Here is a 23,230-nt window from a genome sequence, read left to right on the forward strand (position 1 = left end):
AGCCTAAATTATATTTATAATTATTTTATTGATATTATTTATAATAATATATTCTTATGTTTATTTATTAAACACAATACATGGAAATTGTTTGTTTTAATTCATTATTATGCCTATTTTGTTGAATAGGCCTACATTTAAAAAAAATAACTTCAAAATAAACCAAATAAACATATTACATTTGAATGAGACTCTACTTGTAATAACCTCACTAGCATGCCATTTGGGTTCTGAATCTACTGGCTGGTCATTTTAATAATCTGCCAATGAAATACAAGAAAAAAATTCAGAGACTTGGTTTATTATTATTTTTTATTTAACTGTAAAATAAAAAAAAGGAATCTAAAGCCTGATTATCCATTAGCATTCTAATGCCAGTGATGTGCATTTATCTATGGACATTACTCTCTCTTGATGACAGCATCAACATCATATCTGCAAAATGACGAGAACCAAAATGAAAATTTGCAATATTACAAACGACTGAATACACAGAAAAATAGACCTTTCTCTGGCACTTGTAGTCTCCTCGAATAGAAGCTCTGTGCATGTGTACAGTGCAATCGATACAAAGAACAAGAGGTCTGCCTCATGGACAAAAGTACATCAAGTCAATGAACATCAATTCAGTGATAAGCACATGGTTTTACTGCATAGGGGCTTAATAGTTCTTTCCGTCTCACACTTCGATATCACTTTCAACATTACAAAAGTGTTAAATATAAATAAATAACCATTTCAATTATCCTTTACATCATCATTTCAGAAATATCATCACCCAAACTTATATCCCAGTGAAGAAAATTAGAGCTCTGCTATAAATAAAATTTGTGAAACATTAAAACAGCAAAAAAAAAAAAAAAAAGGTGGGGGTTATTTTGGTTTTAAACAACATTCACTTTGATATATTTTAACATTCAATTATTCTTGTTCGACTGGCAACCAGTAGTGGGAGAAAACTGGTGGACAGAAGGCACCATAGATAGATAGCGAGGAAACCACTTGTGTCTGAATTTACAGGGACATTATACAAAGACAGGGAGATGGTTGAGGGATATTTGTACTAAAACGGATAATGAGCAGTCCCTAAATTCAAGAGTAGTCAAAAATACAAATATGTGAGCTGGGCACATAAGCCACAATTTGAAGGCTCTATATACATTAGGAAAAAACAGTCATTACATGCACTTGAATACTGAGATTATTACTGAATGCCCTGCAACGCACAACCACCCTCCCTAAAGAGGCTATTATTGTACAGCCCGTAGTCTATCTGCAGACCACTGTTTAAACACCAGATGGCGCAGTTTTAGGTCTAGCTAAAAGTCTAGTTTATCACAGAGTACGTGCAGAAGCTTTAGTGTGATATAAGATTCAGAATTCACCATATCCTTCTGAATAAGAGATGATCCACCATATCACCCTAGACGGCCACTACGTCCATTCATTATCAGACAATAGACTCATCAATCAAACAGTCTACCCAAAAAAAATCTTCTCTTGCCCTTCAACAGCACATATTTCGGTCAAGCCCATGGTCCTTGGTTTTACTCCATCTTTTGGTGTGGTCCACACTTCTCCAAAGACTTTAGCGTCTCCATTCAGCCCTGCTCCAGTCTCTGAAAGCAATGTCACATGACCTAACAGTCTCAGCTTATGTCACTCTGTCTTTGCTTCGCTGTTCTTTCTGGTCAAACCTGCACATGTAAAAAAGGAGACAGAGGAGGGACTGTGTAAAGGAGTGGTCTATTTTTAGTTGCAGTACTGCTTATCACCACTAACTCCCAAACATTTACAATGGGTTGATTGATCCTAGAGATCTACCTTCCCTCCTACAGTTTATTTCTAGGGAATGTTTTGCTGGGTCATTTGTGTTTGATTGAAATTAAGCTCTGCAGGAAGGTAGATCTTCCAGAGCAGAACTGAGCACCCCTGCACTAAACTTTATGCATATACACACAGGGCAGAATGTCTTTTTATCCATGCATACTATTTGCAACATTAGCAGCATTCCATCTGCTACTTAAGGTTCATAACACTCTTTCTCAGAAGCGATTAATATTCAGTGTTATAAATTCACAGCCAGCAAGGCAGACACAGCACACAGTGACCTCTAGGAAGAGTTTACTGCAAAGATGGGGAAAAGTGCATCACATTCAATCATCGGACTTTGATTTAGATGGCTGTCATACCAACATGTGCATTAAACCAGTGTCAAGTGGCAGCAAATGGTTGGTATGACAACACTGTTCAATCATATTCATCAGTTAATATAATCATCTTGCTGAGATTACCTACTGAACATTGGCAATTCTGACATGTTTACTTATGTGCACACTAATGGGGCTTTTCCACTGCATGGTATAGCTCGACTCCACTCTTTTGTGATGCTTTTTGGGGGTTTTCCATTGTGGATAGTACCTGGTACCTGGTACTTTTTTTAGTACCACCTCGGTCAAGGTTCCAAGCGAGCCGAGCCGATACTAAATGTGACGTCAAAACCCTGCAGATCACTGATTGGTCAGAGAGAATCGTCACTACCAGCGTCACTGGATTTGCGACACGGGACATCAACCCACTAGTTTTAAAGTTAGCAACAGCGACAGCAGTATAATTTGTTCACGCGACTTTCGAATTGTAAAAAGAAATGTCTGTGCGCAAAACCATGCCGTGGTCAATAAACAAGGTGCAGACATTCCTCTCGTTAGCGATGAACGAAACGACGCAAAACGAAAAAGTCTTTCAGGAAGTGTCTCAGCTGTTGGTCGAACACGGCTACCACCGGACCTACCAACAGTGTAGGGAAAAGTTAAAAATACTTAAGTGACTACAGAACCATCAAGGACCACAACAGACGGAGTGGTTCAAACAGAAGAGAGTGGAAGTGGTTCGACCAAATGGATGCTATCTATGGCAATAGACCGGAAGCTCAGCTCAGAAAAGTAAAGCGAGCAGAGTCGAGTCGAGTCGAACCGTAACATGCAGTGGAAAAGTGCCATAAGTGTACTTCAATGTGCATGTGTTGAGAGGACAGAGAGTGTTGTTGAGTTGAAATGCAGCAGGACACGATGCATCACCAGACAGAGCCGTGCAGTGGGAGGGACTATTATGCACTGTCTGTCTCATTAATCAAAATCATATGCGGTGAAAAACACACACACACACACACACACACACACACACACACACACACACACACACACACAGGCCATTATGTCTATTAACCTATAGAATCAAAACAATTCAATCACAGAAATTTGTGTCAGATGTCTGGCTCTGTGGTGGAAACAAGGTTATTAGTAAGTTAGCATCCTCAAACACACATTTACATGGTAGCCAGCCAGCAGGTCATGCACAGACGCCATGACTCCAGCAGCAGTGGCGGACTGTCAGGCAGTGCAGTACCTGATGCTCTGGTGGGAAGGGATGGTAGGATGACGGTCCTTCAGGAAATGAACTTTAGGAGTGCTGAGCATTTATACCTGCAGGGTTGAGAACCAGTGCCTGGAGAATGTCCGACAGAGAGACGATGCCCACAATGCTTCCATTCTCATCTACAACCACCAACCTGTGCACCTGAAAGAGGACAGACAGATATCATTACCAAGAGCAGCCCCAAGAATATTTCCTTGAAAGTGACAAAGAGTGACACTTGTTCAAATATCTCCTCTCTAAAAAACATGAGTAGCTCTATTTTATCTAGAACACCAAGAGCAACTCTAGAATGAATATTACATTGATCGGTTCAGAAATGATCCCCTCTGTAGTGGCCTAGAGTAGTTTTAGAATATCTATTACCTAGAGCAGGGGTTGGCAACCTATGCATGCATGCCAGCATTGGCAGGCAGAGGGGTAATCACTGGCACATCAGCAATGGTGAGAGAGGAGTAGACTATTTTATTTCTATAAATTCCGCACCTGCATTCCAAACTACATCTTGATGTAATCCTTCCTCATGATCACGCAGTGTGTTTTCATGAGCTGAATGGGAGGCTAAACAAAAAGGTAAAATGAGACTGCTGTATACCCAACAGACTCGTGCCCTCTGCGCGATTTAGTTAAATGTAGTATAACAAAATATAAGAAATATTTAAGATTCCACACAATTTGTAATCAGTAATCAAATAAGCACATTTGTGACATTAACTGTGTTAACTCATTTTGTACAAAAGGACAGGTTTTCGGCACAGCCATTGACCAGGAAAATAAAAAAGGCACTCCATGTCAAAAAGGTTGCCGACCCCTGACCTAGAGCGATTCTAGAATAATCTCCTCTATAGTGACCTAGCGCAGCTCTAGAATCATACAGTAACCTAGAGCAGCAGTACATTATCCATTACCTGGAGCAGTTCAGGAATTATTTCCTTTTTAGTAACCTAGAGCAGCTGTAAAATATCTATTATTTAGATAAGTTCTAGAATTAGCTCCTCTATAGTGACCTAGCACAGCTCTATAATATCTATTATCTAGAGCTGTTCTAGAATTATATAGTAACCTAGAGCAGCTGAAGAATATTTATTATATAGAGCAACTCTGGAATGATCCCATCTATAGTAACCTAGTGCATCTTAGAATATCAATCATCTAGAGTGGTTCTAGAATTATATGCTAAACTAGAGCAGCTGGAGAATGTTTACTGCATAGAACGGTTCTGGAATGATCCCCTCTATAGTAAGCTAGTGCATCTTAGAATATCTAACACCTAGAGAAGGTCTTAAATGATCTCCATTACAGTGACCTACAGCAGCTGTAGAAAATATACTACCTACAGTGCCTCTAGAATTATATAGTAACCTAGAGCAGATGTTGAATATTTATTACATAGAGCGGTTCTGGAATGATCCTCTTGATAGTAACATAGAGCAGCTGTAGATTAATAATTAGCTAGAGCAGTTTTGGTATGATCTCTCTTTAGTACCCTAGAGCAGCTGTAGGATACCTATTATCTAGAGAAGTTCTAGAATTATCTCTTCTATAGAGGAGATCTCCTCCTCTAAAGCAGCTCCAGTGTATCTATTACAAAGAGCAGCTTTGGAATGATCTCCTCTATAGTAACACATAGCAGTGCTAGAACATCTATTACCTAGAACGGCTTTGACTTATCTCCTCAATGGTGACCTATAGCAACTCTAGCACATCTATTACCTAGAGCGTCTCAAGACTTTTCTCTTCTATAGTGACCTAGAGCAGCTCTAGAACATCTATAACCTAGACTGGCTCTAAACTATAGAAAAACTAAGAACAGCTCTAGAATATCTTCTCTTTTTAGTGCCCCACGGGTGGTAATAACAGGTATAAAGACAGTAAGGAAGACAGTAGGAGAGCTCACCTCAGCCTTGACTATCCGATCTACTATCGTCTCTAGTGTCTCAAATCTGTTGCACTTCATGACCCCTTCAAAGTACTGCGACCTGTGCATCAGCGCCTGTGTTACACTAATGTCCAGGTTATTGTACGTCTTTTCAGCAGCAAGATTCTAAAAACACACAAACAAGACACAGAGTGTCAGAAGTTCAGGTCAAAGAACTAAACATCTTTTAACGTTCAAATAAATTCTATAACAAAATTAATTGATAATATACTCACAATGACATCAAATTTGGAATAAATATCTACAACTTTTCCTGAAAGAAGAAAATATAAAGAAAATCTTGAAATTACATTGAGAAGGTGTAATTATTAGCATCACATATCTAGAAACATGTATTAGGCAGCGCTGGCTCAGCAGTTAAGGTGGTTAAGGCTCTGGGTTACTGATCAGAAGGTTGGGGGTTCAAGCCCCAGCACTGCCAAGATGCCACTGTTGGGCCCTTGAGCAAGGCCCTTGACCCTATCTGCTCCAGGGGTGCCGTATCATGGCTGACCCTGTGCTCTGACCCCAGCTTGGCTGGGATATGTGAAAAAAAGAATTTCACTGTATTTGTGCAAATGTATAATTTGTGATAAATAAATAACATAATTAATTAATTGCATACAGTATTTATACATAATTGCATTGGGCGACTTTCACTATTTGAGCTTACCTGACTCGTCCACCACAGGCAGCGCTGACACCCGCCTCTCCACAAAGATGCTCAGTGCTTTAATGATTGGAGTGTCAGGGTGAATGAAGGCGATGCTGCTGTAGGTCCCGATACTCAGCTCTTCCAGTGTCTGCTTCATAAAGCCGGGCTTTGGCATCTCACACACCTGAGACACAAGCACAACTACTGTATCTATTTTGGAATTCAGGGTAATTTAGCCCAAAAATTTTAATGAATAAAAAATTCAGAGTTAAATATTCTTATTTGTGAATTTTGTTTTGAAAATGTGAAGCAAACAGAATGCATTAAATATTTAGTTTTTGCATTACAAGCCCACTTGACAGATCAACTGATGTTTCTATTTCAGTGTTTTTGACCTGAGAAACTGAATCTGTCCACACTGTTGAGGTGTATAAAAAGCCAGAGAAACTGAATCAAATAGATAAAATTAATCTAGGCACTGCTCTGTCTCTGCCTGTCCTCTTTTCTTCTGCTCTGCCCCTCACTTCCTTCCTAATTTACTCCAGAAGAAATGACAGGGCACTTTATTGCACCATTGGTTGAGCCAAAAACCATACATATTCCCAAAAAACACCCAGTAAACATACCAATGGGGCAAATACTGTACATGGAACAATATAAATCAAACAGTTTTATTATAGATTTTTAGGAATATGTTGTGTATTTATTGTCCTCTTGCACATAGTAATTTGCATTTCAATGCCAGCCCAGTTGCGCAAACAACAAATCGACTTTGAAATTTGACCTTGGAAACTGAACTTACAAACAGCTGAAGGAATTTCAGGATCCTCTTGTGCGTCAAAATATAAAGTGCATTTCCACTAACGGGGTCGATGACCGGCAACCGGTGGATCTTGTTTTTGATCAGTGAATACACAGCATCAAATATGCTGAAACACACAAAGCACACAAACACAGAGAAAGTCCATTTCACGGCAGTGACGTCAGGAACAGAAGGGTGACTTCAGAGAACATTTCCAATATAGTCTTCCATATAGTCGCCTCAGGTGAGTAAAGTGACTGTTTTAGGCTAGGTATGCCATTTTATTAATCTACTGATTAAGATGGCTATTTTCAAATAGGTGCCGACTGCTTAACGGGTTAAACTATCATTTATTCTGTGTGCACGTCATGTTTAGAACACATTAGGTTTATTGTAGGCAATATCACAGGCCTATTTTTTTCTATCCTGTAGCTATTTTTCTTTTTACATCGTAATTGTTATTGGTTGATGTTCTTTTCAGAACAGCTGTCATATAGATCAATGGCTAATGCACGACTGCACGTTGTGAAATGTTTTTTTTTCTCTCTCATATATTTGGCTAAGTCCTACCTGTTAATTATTTTCAACAATGTCCTGACTGTTTTAATATGTTAAGTAACTTTTACTTGGTGAATTCCGTTTAGAACAGGCTATTAGGGTTGCACTACTGGCCCTGCACTTTTCATTTAATTGTTTTCAATAAATAAACCTGTATTCGCAAAAGGTGAATGCGTGTCATGTTCTATATTTAATGTAAAATGATCATAATGCAAGGGGAGCACGTCGCAGATAAATGCCCCTTTTCAGCGGAATTTAGCGTCGGATTTGGAATAGATTAATTATTTTAAATGGGTCGCATAAACTAATTTTTTTTTGACTGTTTTCTGAAGGTTTGTTTCTTTTTAGACTAGTCGACTCCAAAATTTTCGCTTAAACGTCAGTGAAATTAGTCGTTCCGCACATCCCTAATAATTACTGTATGTTGATGTAATAACTGAACGTGCTTACCTTGCATCTGGAGATATGTTCACTAAAGGCTTAAATGTTTCTTGTAGATAGAGCTCTGTTGGTAGAAAAAAAGGAAAAGAATGTAAATGCAGAACGCAAAACAGAAGCACCTAAAAGAATAATGCGTTAGGATTTCTTACCTCTCCAAGTTTCTATTTTATGTTCCTCAAGCTCGTAGATTTGTACCTGGACCAAAACATAAGACTTTTAGTGAAACTACAAACAAAAATACAATAAAGTTGTATTTACTGTAAATCACCTTAAACTGGGAGGTATTAAAAAGATCTTCCCATAATGTATACATTACATTATATTCCCTTGCAATAGAGTAATAAGAGGGGGTGCTTAAATGTAATAAAATAACATTAAAATTATTATAATAATAATGGTCCTAAAACTGCTTAATTTTCTATGAGCAAAATATATTTAGACATTTCTTTGTTTTCATTTGAGGTGGAAAAGGACGTTCATTTTTTAATAAAAGTCAAATGGTAAGTTCTGACCGTTAAAGCTAAAAGTGAGAATGCAGATCACCTAAGTAGCAGGCTGCCCACCGGGGCTCCAATTAGGAGCAGCCATCACACTGCTGATGTAGGGCAGCATCTAAACCCACATGACTAATCATGAAAGCAGGCTGATTCCATATGTTAGCTACTGATTACTGTAGGCATGGGTGCTTGCATTTGTGTATGTACTTTTCAGCCTGTGATAATGACCTATGTGAGAGGAAACTGGGTTAATGCTGAAGCTCATGCTTTCTTGGAGGCTCTGGAGAGGAATGCTGGTAAGTGACTGCTAGTGAGCAGAATATGTCTTGAGACATATTCTACACTTTTTGTAACAAAAAGTAACAAAAACTATAATGTATAAACTATATTGTATAAAACTATAACTTTAATGTTAGTCAAGGTTTCACAGTTGTAATTTTGTTTTTCATGGCCATTTTTCTGAATTAAAGTTTTTGCTACTGTACCTTTAAGACTTGGCGTAAATGACCTCTGTTATGATTGGCTAACCTCTTCGCGATACGTTTGTAGTTCACAGTGTCGGTTGGTAAGCAGGAAGAGAAGTTTTACTGTGGATTTGAGGCTGCGAGTCATACGATGATCCCACTTCCCATCATCAATTAATTAAAAGACTAAATTACAGCAGAATAACTACATAATTCATGAAAGCAAAATAAGCAATTCATTTCCTAGTCACCTCTATTTAAAAACTTATCAGCACAAAAGTCAGACAACAATGCTAGGGTGTTTCTGGATGGGTGCTGGAAGCTACATACTCTATGCAAATATACAATCACAGATTTGCAAGTGCACCGTCCTATTTATTCCTAATGTGCATTCTAACATTATTGTGGCTTAACTAACATGAAAGGTTCTCTTTAAACCGTCACCATGACAGAAGTAAATCTGAAAGGGAAAATGGACCATCAATAGACAGTTTACACTAATGCCCACAACAGCAACTCTTGCAGCATCACTGAGAATTACCTGTGTTCTGACACTTTTCAGAAAACAAATACATGTTAAATCGAGCTTGAATAACTAGAAAAGTTTGCATTCACGTACTTGCACAGACTAGATTTCAGGCAGTGATGTACTTGCGCACCATATTTCAGGCCATAGACTACGTTTCGGCATTCATGTACTCGCAGACTATATTTCGGCCATTCACGTACTTGCATAGTCTATATCGCTATACTATATTCCGGGCCAAAACCTTTTTTCTGCAGAAATTTAAAACTCATAAAGCCAGAAAAAAACAACAACATAACAACATAAGAAATAGGGCACAACGTACCATGGGTGATTTGTAGTATCTGTGAAGTATGTTGATGAAGTCTGTGATGGTTAGCATGCCTGCAGACAAAAGAGAGAAAGAAATATTAACACTCTGAGCACTTTAGTGTTACTTTGGACCACCCATAACACAAGAGGATATTTGTACACAGTAAAAGGAGATATGAGAGTGAGTGAGCCAAAGTGGGGTCTCTGATTACAGTTTCCTTCACTCAGAGTACAGTGGAGCTCTTTGAGTTTGGAAAGTTCTTTACGGGCAGTGGCATCATGCCAACCATGAGCTAAAACAGAATGTGGAGGGGAGGTACCCACAGAAACCAATGAATCGTCTGATTAGGCGGTTAACATATTGATGCAAAATGCTGGGTGTAATAAAAGAATAAGATTTCATATAATATTGACTAGGGATCAAAAACCACAAACTTTTTTGATAATATACCAAGTACTTCCAACAAGACCAACATCGGTGATATCGATAACAATAGCGCAATTAAAATGGAAAGTTTTTGTGATTTGTAATTTTGGCAATTCAAGCCATTATTAAACATTACATTTGAAAGCCATCATTATTAACATTAAAAAAGCCTAAACAGCAAATTATCAGATTCCTTTCTGGTTTATCATTCATTAACAACAATTATAGAACATGATCAATTATTTAACAACTTCTCATTTAAAGCTGTATAAAAACCAAATATTTATAGTAAATGTGTGATTTATGTTATTATTATGTGTCATTTATATCATTTATTAATGTGTGATCCGCATATAGGTGCGTCATGCAGCTATTTTGTTTGAGGGGGCACCAAGGTCAGCCACCGCAACCCAAATCCAACCGAAAATTTGTAAAAGTCATTAAAGTGAAAATAAAAACATATTATAAAGTTAAAGTATTTTCTAAGTGGTAAAATTCCAAATGTTCTTTGTGACATTTTTGATTTTCTAAAAGTTGATAGGGACATGTCCCTATCATCCCTACCTAAATCTATGCCCAAGGGCTATTCTCTGACTCCCATATAGAAGTACTGCCCGCTCCAACCTTCAACTCGGATATTTAATAATGCACCACAAGAAATCTAATCGGGTCCCATGGGTTTGCAGACTTATATGAGAGAGTCACATGCTGTATGAATGATGATTGTTAGCTGAGAGGGATGTATTTATATGTATTACATAACCACTGGCAGACTAGTGGACACTGGCTAAATCACTGCTGGAAGAAAGCAGAGAGTGTTGGAGAGAGCCACATTGCAATCACTCTCTTGATTAAAAGGTGATGAGGAGAGCAGGCGTATTTATATCTGTTCCTGTCAAGCTGCCCCACATAGTGGCCTCTAACTTAATCAGTTGAGAGGAGAAAGAGGTAGAGTATTAGGGGTTGTGGTGCTCCAAGACAATAAAGGCATGGACGGGAAGGTGCATATTATACATACGTCATAATTATAGTGTTGGGAAGTTGCATTCATTTTAGCAAATTGGTTTGCTCATACACTCAGATACAATGGATTAGTTATATATATATATATATATATATATATATATATATATATATATATATATAAAGAAACATATTAACCGATTAATTAATGTCATCACTCAATTTGTCCAAAATCTTTCTAGCAAGTCAGTCCTCTGGCGGCCATCTTTGGAATGCTCCCGGGAAACTATTTCCAGTCATGATAGTGCAGCTCCTATCTACTTGAATGTGGAAAGACCGAAATCTCCAAAATGGTTGGTCAAGTTTACAATCAAAGAACATATTTCAAATCAGCAGTAAAATCTGACAACACTGGTATCATAAACTGTGCGTCTTTACCTCAGATTACACAAAAAAAACCGCAGTTTTCCCAGCTTGTATAGATAATGCGCATGCATTCTCAAGTTGATTGACAGGCGATGTCTGTATCAAAAAGGTGATTGGCTCTTTTACCTGTGAGGTGGAACTTCCTTTCTACGTCCGTTGACCATTGGCTGCCATTGGGCATTCCAATTTCTCCCATTAATTTAAATAGAAGTGGCCCGTCTCTGCAAAATAGTCTCTGATATGACGCAGTGCTACCAAAAGAAAAAATATTCCTAAAAGTCCCTGTGCGGCACATTATATGCACTTTTCTTAGTGAACTAAAGATTCTGTTAAATTCTACCGTTTATCACTATATTTTACAAATTCCATAGATTGTGCAAAATACTGCATGATATATTTCTGAATTCGATAACACAATAATAGACCACCAATAAAAAATAAAATAAAAAATAAATTAAAATACTGCCACACACCCGACAGTCAGAGATTTTTGAGTCTTTACCTGTCCCAAATTGCACATGTCTGCACTATTCTACGGCATTTTTTTATTGGAAGTAGTGCGAGTAGTATGTTAACACTGAAAATGCAACAAAAATGTGTGGAATATTGGACATGTCATGCACTCAATTGCCACGGCTTGCCCTACATAGCGGAAGGGGCGGAGTTACAGGGCTACAATGCTGGAATAAACAAAACAATTGTACTTAATGGTGAAAGTGGAAACTAGCAAAACTTCTGTGAAGACAGCACCTTATGCGAGCTGAATGCTTTACCAAGATGTGTGAGTATGTTCATTATTTGAGATTTAAGTGTTTAACTGAGTTTGGCTAAGACGCTATGCTAGCGGCAACGCATCGCGTTAGTAAAAAATGTGTAGTAAAAAAACGTTACTGTTCCATTTGGGACGATACCACACTTTGAAAATTCATACACTTCATGGCTGAGAGCATAGTGTATATACTGCCAGTGCATAGTGTATAGTGCGTCATATGGGACATAGCTTTTGTTCTTACTGTAGTGATTTACAAACCGAATCATTTGTACAGTTTCACTAAAAATAAATGCTTTAACAATTAATTCTCAAATCACACATCACTAGTTCATGAAGTCTCAAAAAGGAATTGTTTGAACTCAAATGACATTAGTTTTACAGAATAACAACATAATCAGCATCATATTCCCCTCTTCCAAGACAAGATGCTTCATTTTCCGTCATTAGTGGTTTATAAGGAGGTGCTGGAACTGCCTTAGTTGTGGTGGTTGAATTAATCTGACAGATAGTCCTAACAGACCTCTCAGAAGGGAGGTTTCAAAATCTTTCTAATTAATATCACCGCTCACGCCTCCATCTGCACACACTCCCTCCATCTGACATACACACAGCTTCTGCATTAATATCAGGAAACCAGTGTTATACTTAGGCTTGTATTTGCAGTAAGGTAAGTGACTCAGCATTTTAGAAACACTCAAATGGCCCTTCATCAACACTGACAGGCTTATGTAGACCAAAAAAGACCAGCATCTTCAGAACAGACAAATCTAACAAAACACAACAAATTTAAGCAGAGCTGGCCACATAAAGGGACAGGATAAGATTAAATGGATAATATCATATTTAACAGAAATCTGGTGCTCCTTTAGTCTATCTGTCATGTTTCTGTTGAGCCTGGAGTGGATAGGACTGACCCTATATACCCCAGAGGACGTCTATTTACAGTCAGATATTTGATGTGTTTAGCTGGTCTTGAGTGGAAAGAGTCACATTGTGTGTGCACTTCCTTCCTATATTTGCCTCAAGCCCTGACCGAACATCGAAAAGATCAAGGGGCACTCCACCCCCTAGGCTGATGACGAAACGATCAACATTTCTCCGAACTCCGAAAAGCCACATTACGGGCATCAAATTTAACGCGAATGCAGTTTCATGTTGTCTTTAATTTCACATTGCAGTAACTAGCTGCCCATTTCCATGACATTATTTCACAGAAGGTCTTAAATGTTTCCATCTGATTGCCAATTCGGCATAACTCGCAGAGATCATTCCTCCATTAACTAGCCGAGCCTGAGGAAAACGCTGTGACTTTTATTCTATTTTGACTTCTATTTTGAGCAGGCTTTGTCATGGTAACAGATAAGACTCTGTACCAGCAGACTTCTGAGTGCTGTGAGGTTGACAGGAAGGATCATCTCCTGTCTGGATCTCTTCTCTAGGCCACAGAGATCTAGATGTATATATTACACTCCCTCAAAGAGTCTGCCAAAGACCAGCTCGACTTACAACCCTCAGTTTAAGAAACCATGGATAAAGAAAACACTGATAAGATGAAAGTTCCCAATAGGAACTGAGAATTTTTATACCCATAATGCCTATTTCCTCAAGATTTATCAGATTAGGCCCTTCAAAAATGGTCTTTGCCTTTCAAATCAAAAGGTGACAGGTTTTGTTTCGAAGTTTATCACTACACTCACCCACAAAACTCTGTTTCTTGGTCTCCCACAGAGGGGCTGCTCGAACCCCATTGGCTACCAGGGCAAAAAAGGCCTTTTTAACCTGAAAGGAAAAAAGATAAGGCATTTGTCATGTTACACATCACAACAATTCATGTTTTGCTGCACCAGTGTGCAGTGACAGGCAGAGGGCACTATAAAGTCCAAACATCTCAGATTGTATGGAATAAATATGATGTACCCAGTAAAGGTGAGTCCTTATACAAGTATGCAGTACATATACACACATGTATGGAGCAAATTATACATTTGAGGCCCCTAAACTAATATATTCAGCATTTTAACCACACATACAGTATGTTCGTTCCTGTCCAATGTATTTTCTGTTATCTAGCCAACATGTTATAAAAGCAATACAGTAATCCTGGTTCAATTCAAGTTAAAGGAATAGTTCACCTAAAAATGAAAATTCTCTCATTATTTACTCACCCTCATGCCATCCCAGATGTGTATTACTTTCTTTCTTCTGCAGAACATAAATTAAGATTTTTAAAAGAATATTTCAGCTCTGTAGGTCCATACAATACAAGTTAATGGGTGCCAAAATGTTGACACTCCAAAAATCACATAAACACAGCATAAAAGTAATCCATACGACTCCAGTGGTTAAATCCATATTTTCAGAAGTGATATGATAGGTGTGGGTGAGAAACAGATCAATATTTAAGTCAATTTTTGCTAGACATTCTTCTCCCTGCCCAGTAGGGGGCATATGCATGAAGAATGTGAATCACAAAAAACATAAGAAGAAGAATGTGAAAGATAAAGTGGAGACTGACTGAGCAGGGAGGAGAATTTATAGTAAAATTGACTTAAATATTGATCTGTTTCTCACACATATCTATCAAATCGCTTCTGGAGTTTCAAATTTTGGCACCCATTCACTTGCATTGTATGGACCAAAAGAGCTGAGAAATTCTTCTTACAAGCTTTAGTGTTCTGCTGAAGAAAGAAAGTCACACATATTTGGGATGGCATAAGGGTGAGTAAATTATGAGAGAAATTTCAATTTTAGGTGAACTATTCCTTTCAGCTTGTGTGGCATAATGTTTATTACCACAAGAAAATATTGATTATTCTTCCTTTTCTATAAAAAAAATAAATAAAAATCAAAGTTAGAGTGAGGCACTTACAATTGTAGTAAATGGGGCCAGTTTTTGGAGGGTTTAAAAGCAGAAATGTTAAGCTTATATTTGTTTAAAAGCACTTACATTAATTCTTCTGGTAAAAACTATTTGAGCTGTAAATTTGTTTAAACTGTTTACATCGTTACATCGTCATGGCAACAAAGTTGTATTATTGGATATAACTCTACACGGAAAAGGTTAGTAAGTGATTTTATCACATTAAAATCATGTTAAAACACATATTGTTTACTCATGGCTATACTTTTGAAACAGTGAGTATTTTAATGTTTACAGATTGATTTACTTCTTTTGCAAATGCCCACTGTAATGTTAGATTTTTGCATTTCAACTTTTTTTTTGTGTGTGGTAATCATTATGCCACAAATGCTGTCGATTGATCTTAATTTGTATTGAACTCGGAATTATATTCCTTTAACTCTGAACTCCTAACAAATTTTAATGAAACATTGAAATTTTATGACACGTTTTGATGCACAAAATTATGGGAAACCATAAGAAAGCATGTAAAACTCTTCCTGCAAAACTGTTAAAAGTTTATAGTACTTGCTATCACGGCGATTGAAAACAATCCTCGCCATGGAATTAAATTCTCTAAGGAGGATTTGGGAGGTCAGGTCCTTTGAAACACTGTCGATACCTCAGTGAAGCCAAACAAAGCATTAATCATTTGGTCTCATGGGCGTTCTTAAATAAATCATGCAAGATTCGTTTCTCCCTCCTTGGGTGATGTTCCAGCCCAATCTGAGATTATTAAACATTAATCGAGCCATGGCAAGGAACATAATGACACAGTTCCTCTGATCTATTGAAACTGTTTATGGGGGGGTGGCTAACGGCTAGTATGTCAGCTATGAGTCAATGATCAGGAACATAAGCACTCTAGATCTCCTGTCCAAAACAATCCCATCGTTGCAGGGAAAGGGAAGACCATTCATCTCGGATTTATCAAATATTTACACATATCGACAGTAGAGCAATGACCCAGTGGGCCCCTACGCCTCTGTTGAACATTACAAGCAGACCACACTGGTTTATGTCAATGTGCAATACCACATGAGACTGAAAATATATGCGCTGATTGCACAGTATGTGATATGTGTAAAGCGCTTTGTGAACTCTGCTGGGGAAATCGCTGACAGAAACATCAAGGTGTGGTATAACAACCCACTGGGGGGAAAAAAAAACAAGACAAATGAGAGACAAATGAGGTGTAGAGAAGCAGGATTACTGACAAGAAATTGCCTCAACTAAAAGTTGCAGCATTTTAACAGCACAAGTCTCGTTAACAAGCCGCATGAGGTATGAGCAAGCTGTCTGAGGTATCATTCATTGTCCGTAGAACAAATAGCACATGCACAGAAATTTTATATTTAGGGATAGTCCTAAATGTATTGCTCAGTTACAGTGATGCTTGCCTTCAGCAAACAACCCAAAAATGTTTCTTCGAGGATCAAGTATTTAGTAAGTCATTGTAAACATACTTGACATAGATTTCTTATCTAACTGTGACGTAAGCACTTCTACAGAGCACTTACCTGCAGCGTTGTGTCAAAGACCACTATCTTGGAGCTGGTAGGGACGATGTCATAGCACTTATGTGACTTCATAAAACGCATGTAAATGTCACTTTCAGACGTTTCGACAGCTGTAAAGACACCAATAAAAGACAAAACAGAGTCAATTTGAAAGCAAAGAGACATCCGTAAATGTCAGTAAGATGTAGTTAAGTGCTAACAGGCTAACTGATGCATTTATAATGAACTGATGTTGTTATTTAAAAGAATTAATAAATATTATGCTGAAAAAACTTCGGATTCTCAATATTCTTTGCTTAGTGTACCAAGAGAAAAAATGAGTGAAAATGATATGTGTAGGTGTAAGTCCAGTCGCTTAGAAAAGTAATAGCAGACCTCTCCTCAACAAGCACATGATTTGATTTATCATTCATGTCCGTGGCACAGCGGTTCAGAAAGAGTTATGTGCTGAATTTCAAGACTAAAGGCCAAAGTATACTTCGGTTGTAGACGTCGCTGATCGCTCTCGTGCACAGTATGCGTGACGTAAATTTTGTCATCAGCACAGTCTGCGTGGACTGTCCGCATGGGGACCAGATTTTCTTGATACGCAGACAGTCCTCGTCTGTGCGCAACTTTGGCGCATACGCCTGCCATTGACTGTAAAAGAGTATCTCAAAGCGTATGCATCGAAAGCGTTTGTATTCGCTCGCGGTCAAAAACGTTTACTTTGTAAACTCTGCTTCAGACTGTTAGCACTCAATGGCTGGTTATCCGGGTGGTGCACAGCTTGTAATATTGACTTTGTGTCGAATTGGGACTTATTTTGGGCGAGGCCACGGTTTTATTGTATAGATGGTTTTCATCTAAACAGAAATGGTGCTTGTGTTTTATCTGATAATATCAGGATGAAGATAAATAATCTATGACTTGTTAGCATGGTGTCTACATGTATGCTCCATAGTGACCAAAAAACTTCAGTTCAATGTTGCAATAGTACTACTGACACTTGCCATCTCTCATGTTGTTCCTTTCTGCAGCATCCAGCCTAATGTTGCCAGCTGCCATGTTAAGTCTTACAGTAGTATTCTTAGACACTGTGCTATTTCCTCAGAAGCCGTCTAGACTGAAAACAATAGTGAAATCATTTGTGGCAAGGTATTTGGTGCGGTCTAGGAGGATACCTGGGAGTATCGGTCCCCAGAGTCTAAGTAGCAAGCCAGCTTGTTTCAACAAACATCAATCTTAGAGCCTAGTGGAGAAAGTAGTTCTTACTGACAATACTTTCAACTGCTGAGTAACTGCAGCTGCTGGCAGCTGGTAGAGCTGACCAGTGCACCTTGATGGACAGTTTCCACCCACTAAATATCTAATGAAATGTAAAATCTCTTTTTAGCCACTGCTTTTCGAGAAACTTTACCTCTGACTCACCGCTCAACCCACTTACTGTGTATTTCAGTATTTTACTGACCCCAACAGTTCTGCCACTATATCAGGCCATAGACAGAATTGTTGCCTCACTCAGTGTTGTGAGTTGTTTTAGCTCAGCTCAGTTTAACCAATTGGCTATTATAAGAGAATGGCCTGCAGTATGTCTAGCATGAGCTCATGGAAACACACTTGATTAAAATAGGACAGTGCAACAACAGCTCTTGAGAAACTTTACTGAGAAGGACTGCTGAATCTTGCAGCAGTAAAAATTAAAGCAGTAAAAAAAAGTGTGCAATCTTTTCAATGTTAAAACCCATTCTCCTTTCCCAGCCTAATAGGCAGAGACAACTATAAATAAGCCATCTGTAGGTAGTTTTCCCTGAAAAAAGCAAACACTGGTGCTCTTGAAATACCTTTGTTTGTTTGAGCATCCCGACCAGCATGCCACAGCAACATTGGCTAAACGAATGGCACCAGTTTGGGGCAAGATTGTTTATTTGTCCAACCAACAGAAGAAAGGGAGAGTGTTCTGGAAAGCTGTTTGAAAATAGTCATTACTGTTACAACTTTGTTTGGTGCTGCTAGAGGTGCAGAAATGACACTTTTTACCTTTAAATTTCACTCTGAGAACAATATGCCCTCTTCTAGTCTGGGCTTTGTGCTAATAATTATTTCTAATATAAATATATATATATATATATATATATATATATATATATATATATATATATATATATATATATATATATATATATATCCTAAAATAAGCCCTAAACAAACACAAAAGAAAGCTATTCAGAATACCTGAGTGTTTGGATTTACCACAAACAGTGGCATGACACTTTGGCCAATGTCCACCATGGCTATTCAAAGAACTGAATTAGTGCAGAATGATCCTTTTGTGGTTGAAAACACTCTGGTTTTCACATGCTATTATAGCGACATGCCAGGCTGCACTGGAACGCTCTATGACTGCATATTCTAAACCAATGCCTTCAGACACCATTTGATGATGGTGCTTCAAAAAGCAGCACATGCTATTAATACTTCAAAAAGAACACTTCTCTCTGCATGGCATTAGTTTGGTTGGAAACTGTCCTCCTGTAAAGAAGACATTAAAGGGATAGTCATTTAGTCAACATCATTTGTTCCAAACCCATCTGACTTTCTTCCATGGAATACAAAAGGAGACTTAGTCCACATTCACCTTCAACGCATTGTTTATTTTTCCCCATGCAATGAAAGTGAATGGTGACTGAGGCTGTCATTCTGCCTAACATCTCCTTTTGTGTTCCACTGAAGAAAGTAAGTCATATGGATTTGGAAAATCATGAGGGTAAGTAAATGATAGGGATGCTCCATTCGATCGGCCATATTCACGTCCTATGACTCGATCGGTGATCGGTAATTTGGCCGATCGCATAAACCGATTGCTCATGTCGCAAAAGACACAGGGATACTTTAAGACTTCAACAACACTGTCATGACATCATGGAGTGTGGGAAATACTGGCATAGTGTTGTAAGTAGGGCTGTCAATTGGGCAGAGAAACAACATTCGAATTTTTACCTCAAATATTTTCAAAATTCAAATTAAATTTGAAGTTAGCTGATTTTTAAATTGAAATTTTTTCCTTAGTCCACAAGAGGGCACGTTGTATACATAAACCACCCAGCACGTTGTTATATTATTGCAAAGAACATTCTTTGCTGTTAAAAAAAAAAAGAGCATTTCATTTTTAAATAATGTGCATAAAATAAATAAATAGTTTTAGTCGGTCCATATTTTCAAATGTTGAGTCAAAAGTAAAATGAGGCGAGTAAACACCTCAATAGGCAGTTCACATGCTGTTACACTTGAACTGATGCCACAGTAAAATAACCCAGACTCATGATTCATAATAACAGCGAAATACCACACTGTTTTTTATTCAGTATAGTTGAATGTAGGGTAGCAATATTCCCAGATAGCAGTGGTAGGACTATTCGGCTGAATTCGTGGTGAAGAGGCTCAGACTATGAGCACAGGCCAGGGGCTATTCAAACAGATGGTGCACAACAGAATGGAACCGAACGAGAGCATCTCAAGATACACATTTCCAATTTGAACATCTTTCCTGACAAAGCGTTTAAAAAACTCACTGCTTAATCTGAAAAACGCTTATAAGAGAGCAAGACACAACGGCCAAGTAACTCCACCAACTGTAAGGGCATGTTCACACCGAACGCTTTTGCAATCATCCATTTATTTTTCTACGTAAACGCGCACTAGATGAACGTCTTTCAGAGTTTTGTGCAGGAGCACTATTTTTTAGATGCTGTGTCTAATTAAAAAGAACTTTAAAAAGCATATTGAGACACCTGCTTTCTGTTCAACCGTATTTGTTGCGCTGTGTCTAGCTTTTTTTAGCGCAAGAATGCAATCGATCTGAGTCATCGTCTGTGCTTGGCACACATCCAAAATTCGAATACACAGTTTTGGCATTCGAATGTGCATTTTTGTTTTTTCTTAAATTCGACGAATATTCGAATTTTAATTTGACATGACAACAAACTTGATTTAGCAGTTAAGAACGATGCAGTGGTTAGGTATGATGATTATGAAAAGTTTGTGAACTGTACTGTTAATGTGGCATTTTACTCACAACAAGCAAAGGGAAAACAGAGCGAGCTGTGAAACGGTCCTTATTATCGTTCATGGCGGCAGCTTCTCAGTCTCTGCCGGGCATAGGCATCTCAGTAATAATGCAAGTTACAAGATGTGGTGTAATTCAAATATGTTTATTAAATATCTCCCGATTAAACGGCATTAACAATAGTACCACCCGTAGAGCACAGATGCGCCTTTTCTCCGATTTTCTTTCATCTCTTGCCCTAATGAGAAAGCGTGTGTTCCCCTCATTAAAATTCAAGCAGCAACAAGTGAAAAATTTCCTATTAATACAATCATCCAATTAAATGAAAAGGCAGGGAAGGAATTTATAAATATAATAATTATTTATACAATATTAAGATAACATAATATAATGTATTAAATATAAAAAAATAAAATAGAAATAAAATAAGGAATAATAATAATTATATGAAATAATGACAACGAATCAATAACAAAAAATGTCACATTGTTTAATTGCACCTATGTGTTATCAATATGACACTAAGCATATATTTTTAAAAATCTTAATATAGAGAATATTTTGTTCCTATACTTGATTTAAAGTATTTAAAAAAAAAAAAAAAAAGGTTTTTAATAAGCCTTTTAAACTTTTTTAACTGTTTTTGTCAACAAAAACCAGGCAAAGTGATTTTACTGGGAAGAGGAATATTCAACTAATAGTGACAGTGTGCAGAAAGCTTGCATAGCCAGTTATGACAGAGATCCTGATAAAAGGTGAAATGATCGGTATCAGGATCAGTATTGGCCGATCAGGTGACAAGAAGATCGGTGATCGGTATCGGCTGTAAAAATCCTGATCAGAGCATCCCTAGTAAATGATTATAGAATTTTCATTTTTGGGTGAAATCAGTGCCCCAGAATAGTGCATGCAACAATAAGCACAGCTTAAAAACTGTGAACACATTGTTTTACTGGTAAATAATTAATAAGCATGTTTAGGCTCTACCAAACAGCCATAGTCAGTAACCTTCAAACACCAGGCTGGGGTTTAACAGTACAAAGGTAGATCTCTATTGCGTGGGAGAGGGTTTTGAGGACTGCACCAGTGCTACCTTGGGGAAAACCCCAACCTCAGCATGAGATTGCACATCTGCAGCCTGCATAACCTGCTCTCCATTAAACACTTGAAGGTCTGTCCTCTACTCTGTGTCTCCGAAAAATATGACAGCTGAAAGAACAGCAGCAAAAAAGCCTTGATAAATAATAGCAGGACTTGCACTGCCAGATCGCAGTGTGGTTTCAGGCTGGCTCTGATTATGGGTCTATCTCCTGCTTAGACCTACTGCCGAAATGCATTTTTTAAAGACTACGTAAATTTAAATATTTACGTTTTTTTGTGGCTTTTCGTCCACTTGTATTTGAAGGCCCTCTATATGCTTGTGTACTCCTAAAAGTTGACAAAATTTACTTTCAACAGATATAGGCTACTCGTTTAATATGTACAGTCTTTTTCTTCCAGGAAAATGTAACAAAAATAATGACTCATCTTGCACTCATAAGCAAATCCACATTTTTGCCTACTAAAACTCTCCCTGGAATAAGAAAGCTAAATGATAAATTCCACCATGTGAACTTAAGGGTATTGGTTTTGTTTTTGTTTTGTTGTTGTTGTTGTTGTTGTTGTTGTTTTAAAGCAATATGTGTCCTTCAATATGACCCGTCCCAACTTCCCGTTTCAAAAGTAAAAAAATAAATCAGCACAAGGAAACTTCTTTATAAGTGTCTGGCATGATACCATCATATTAATAAAAACATATTTTCTGAACTTAAAGCTGATGCAAGTGCCACAAGCTGTTCAAAATCAATTGGAAAAATGAGGTTGCCCAAATATTTCCAAGACTTCAACTGGTCAAGCAATCAGGTAGCCCCTTTCCCATTGGTTGAGGTTGGCAGGGAGCCTCCTACAAGTTTGCTGATTGGCTAAGATGTGCACCAAACGGACAGATGTTCTTTTTTGCCCTACATGGCTGTCAGAGAAAAAAGTGTGTTGTGTCCATACGCATATTTTAGTGATACCTGTAAAGTAGCACAGACAATTTTGCATGGTAGCCTATTCATGGCCGGGTCTAATGTTTGTTCATTACTGAATATTAGAATAGATGAGTTTAATCATTTAAGCCGTGGCAAAGGACAAACAAAAAGTGATCAATAACTGTTGCAAATATAAAAATAAAAAAAATAAAAAAATAAATAAATAAATAAATAAATTTAGGCATTACCATCAACTTTGAGGGTCTCGTTGGCGTGGGTGAAACGTGTCCAGCCATTAGCAGCATCATCTGACGCATCAACACCCAACTGTAAATGACGACCGGGGATCCCGATAGATTATTAGGAATTCCGCTGTGTGGTCCAGCGGCTAAACACCACAGGTGGAAGCAGGTGGATTTGAAATCGACACCTTTTGTAGTAACGATTTTGTGCACTGTGCCCCATAAATAACCAACTGATGAGAGGAAAATCCGCATCGCGTGACCATACCAGGCTTACATTATGAATGGGGTTAAAATACACTACGTAATGATTTCCCCT

General features: G+C 37.9%; 1 protein-coding gene across 9 annotated transcripts in view; it reads right to left on the reverse strand.

Moving 5' to 3' along the window:
* Nucleotides 1–276: 276 nt before the first annotated feature.
* prkag2a (protein kinase, AMP-activated, gamma 2 non-catalytic subunit a) overlaps nucleotides 277–23,230 on the reverse strand; it is a 93,779-nt gene continuing 70,825 nt past the window's right edge. For 7 of the 9 annotated variants that reach the window (XM_051686668.1, XM_051686666.1, XM_051686667.1 and 4 more), the window contains 11 exons: nucleotides 16,613–16,722; nucleotides 13,891–13,972; nucleotides 9,619–9,677; nucleotides 7,956–8,001; nucleotides 7,816–7,870; nucleotides 6,808–6,934; nucleotides 6,024–6,189; nucleotides 5,587–5,624; nucleotides 5,330–5,476; nucleotides 3,483–3,576; nucleotides 277–1,697 (listed from right to left, as the gene is read on the reverse strand). In XM_051686668.1, the coding sequence (XP_051542628.1) occupies nucleotides 1,660–1,697; nucleotides 3,483–3,576; nucleotides 5,330–5,476; nucleotides 5,587–5,624; nucleotides 6,024–6,189; nucleotides 6,808–6,934; nucleotides 7,816–7,870; nucleotides 7,956–8,001; nucleotides 9,619–9,677; nucleotides 13,891–13,972; nucleotides 16,613–16,722 (962 nt within the window). In that variant the 3' untranslated portion in view covers nucleotides 277–1,659. Of the gene's footprint in view, nucleotides 1,698–3,405; nucleotides 3,577–5,329; nucleotides 5,477–5,586; nucleotides 5,625–6,023; nucleotides 6,190–6,807; nucleotides 6,935–7,815; nucleotides 7,871–7,955; nucleotides 8,002–9,618; nucleotides 9,678–13,890; nucleotides 13,973–16,612; nucleotides 16,723–23,230 lie in introns of all 9 variants that reach the window. The other 2 variants (XR_007895987.1, XM_051686674.1) reach the window with 2 other exon arrangements.

Source organism: Myxocyprinus asiaticus, chromosome 44 (genome assembly GCF_019703515.2).
Source record: "Myxocyprinus asiaticus isolate MX2 ecotype Aquarium Trade chromosome 44, UBuf_Myxa_2, whole genome shotgun sequence".
In the NCBI taxonomy this organism is placed as follows: Eukaryota; Metazoa; Chordata; class Actinopteri; order Cypriniformes; family Catostomidae; genus Myxocyprinus; species Myxocyprinus asiaticus.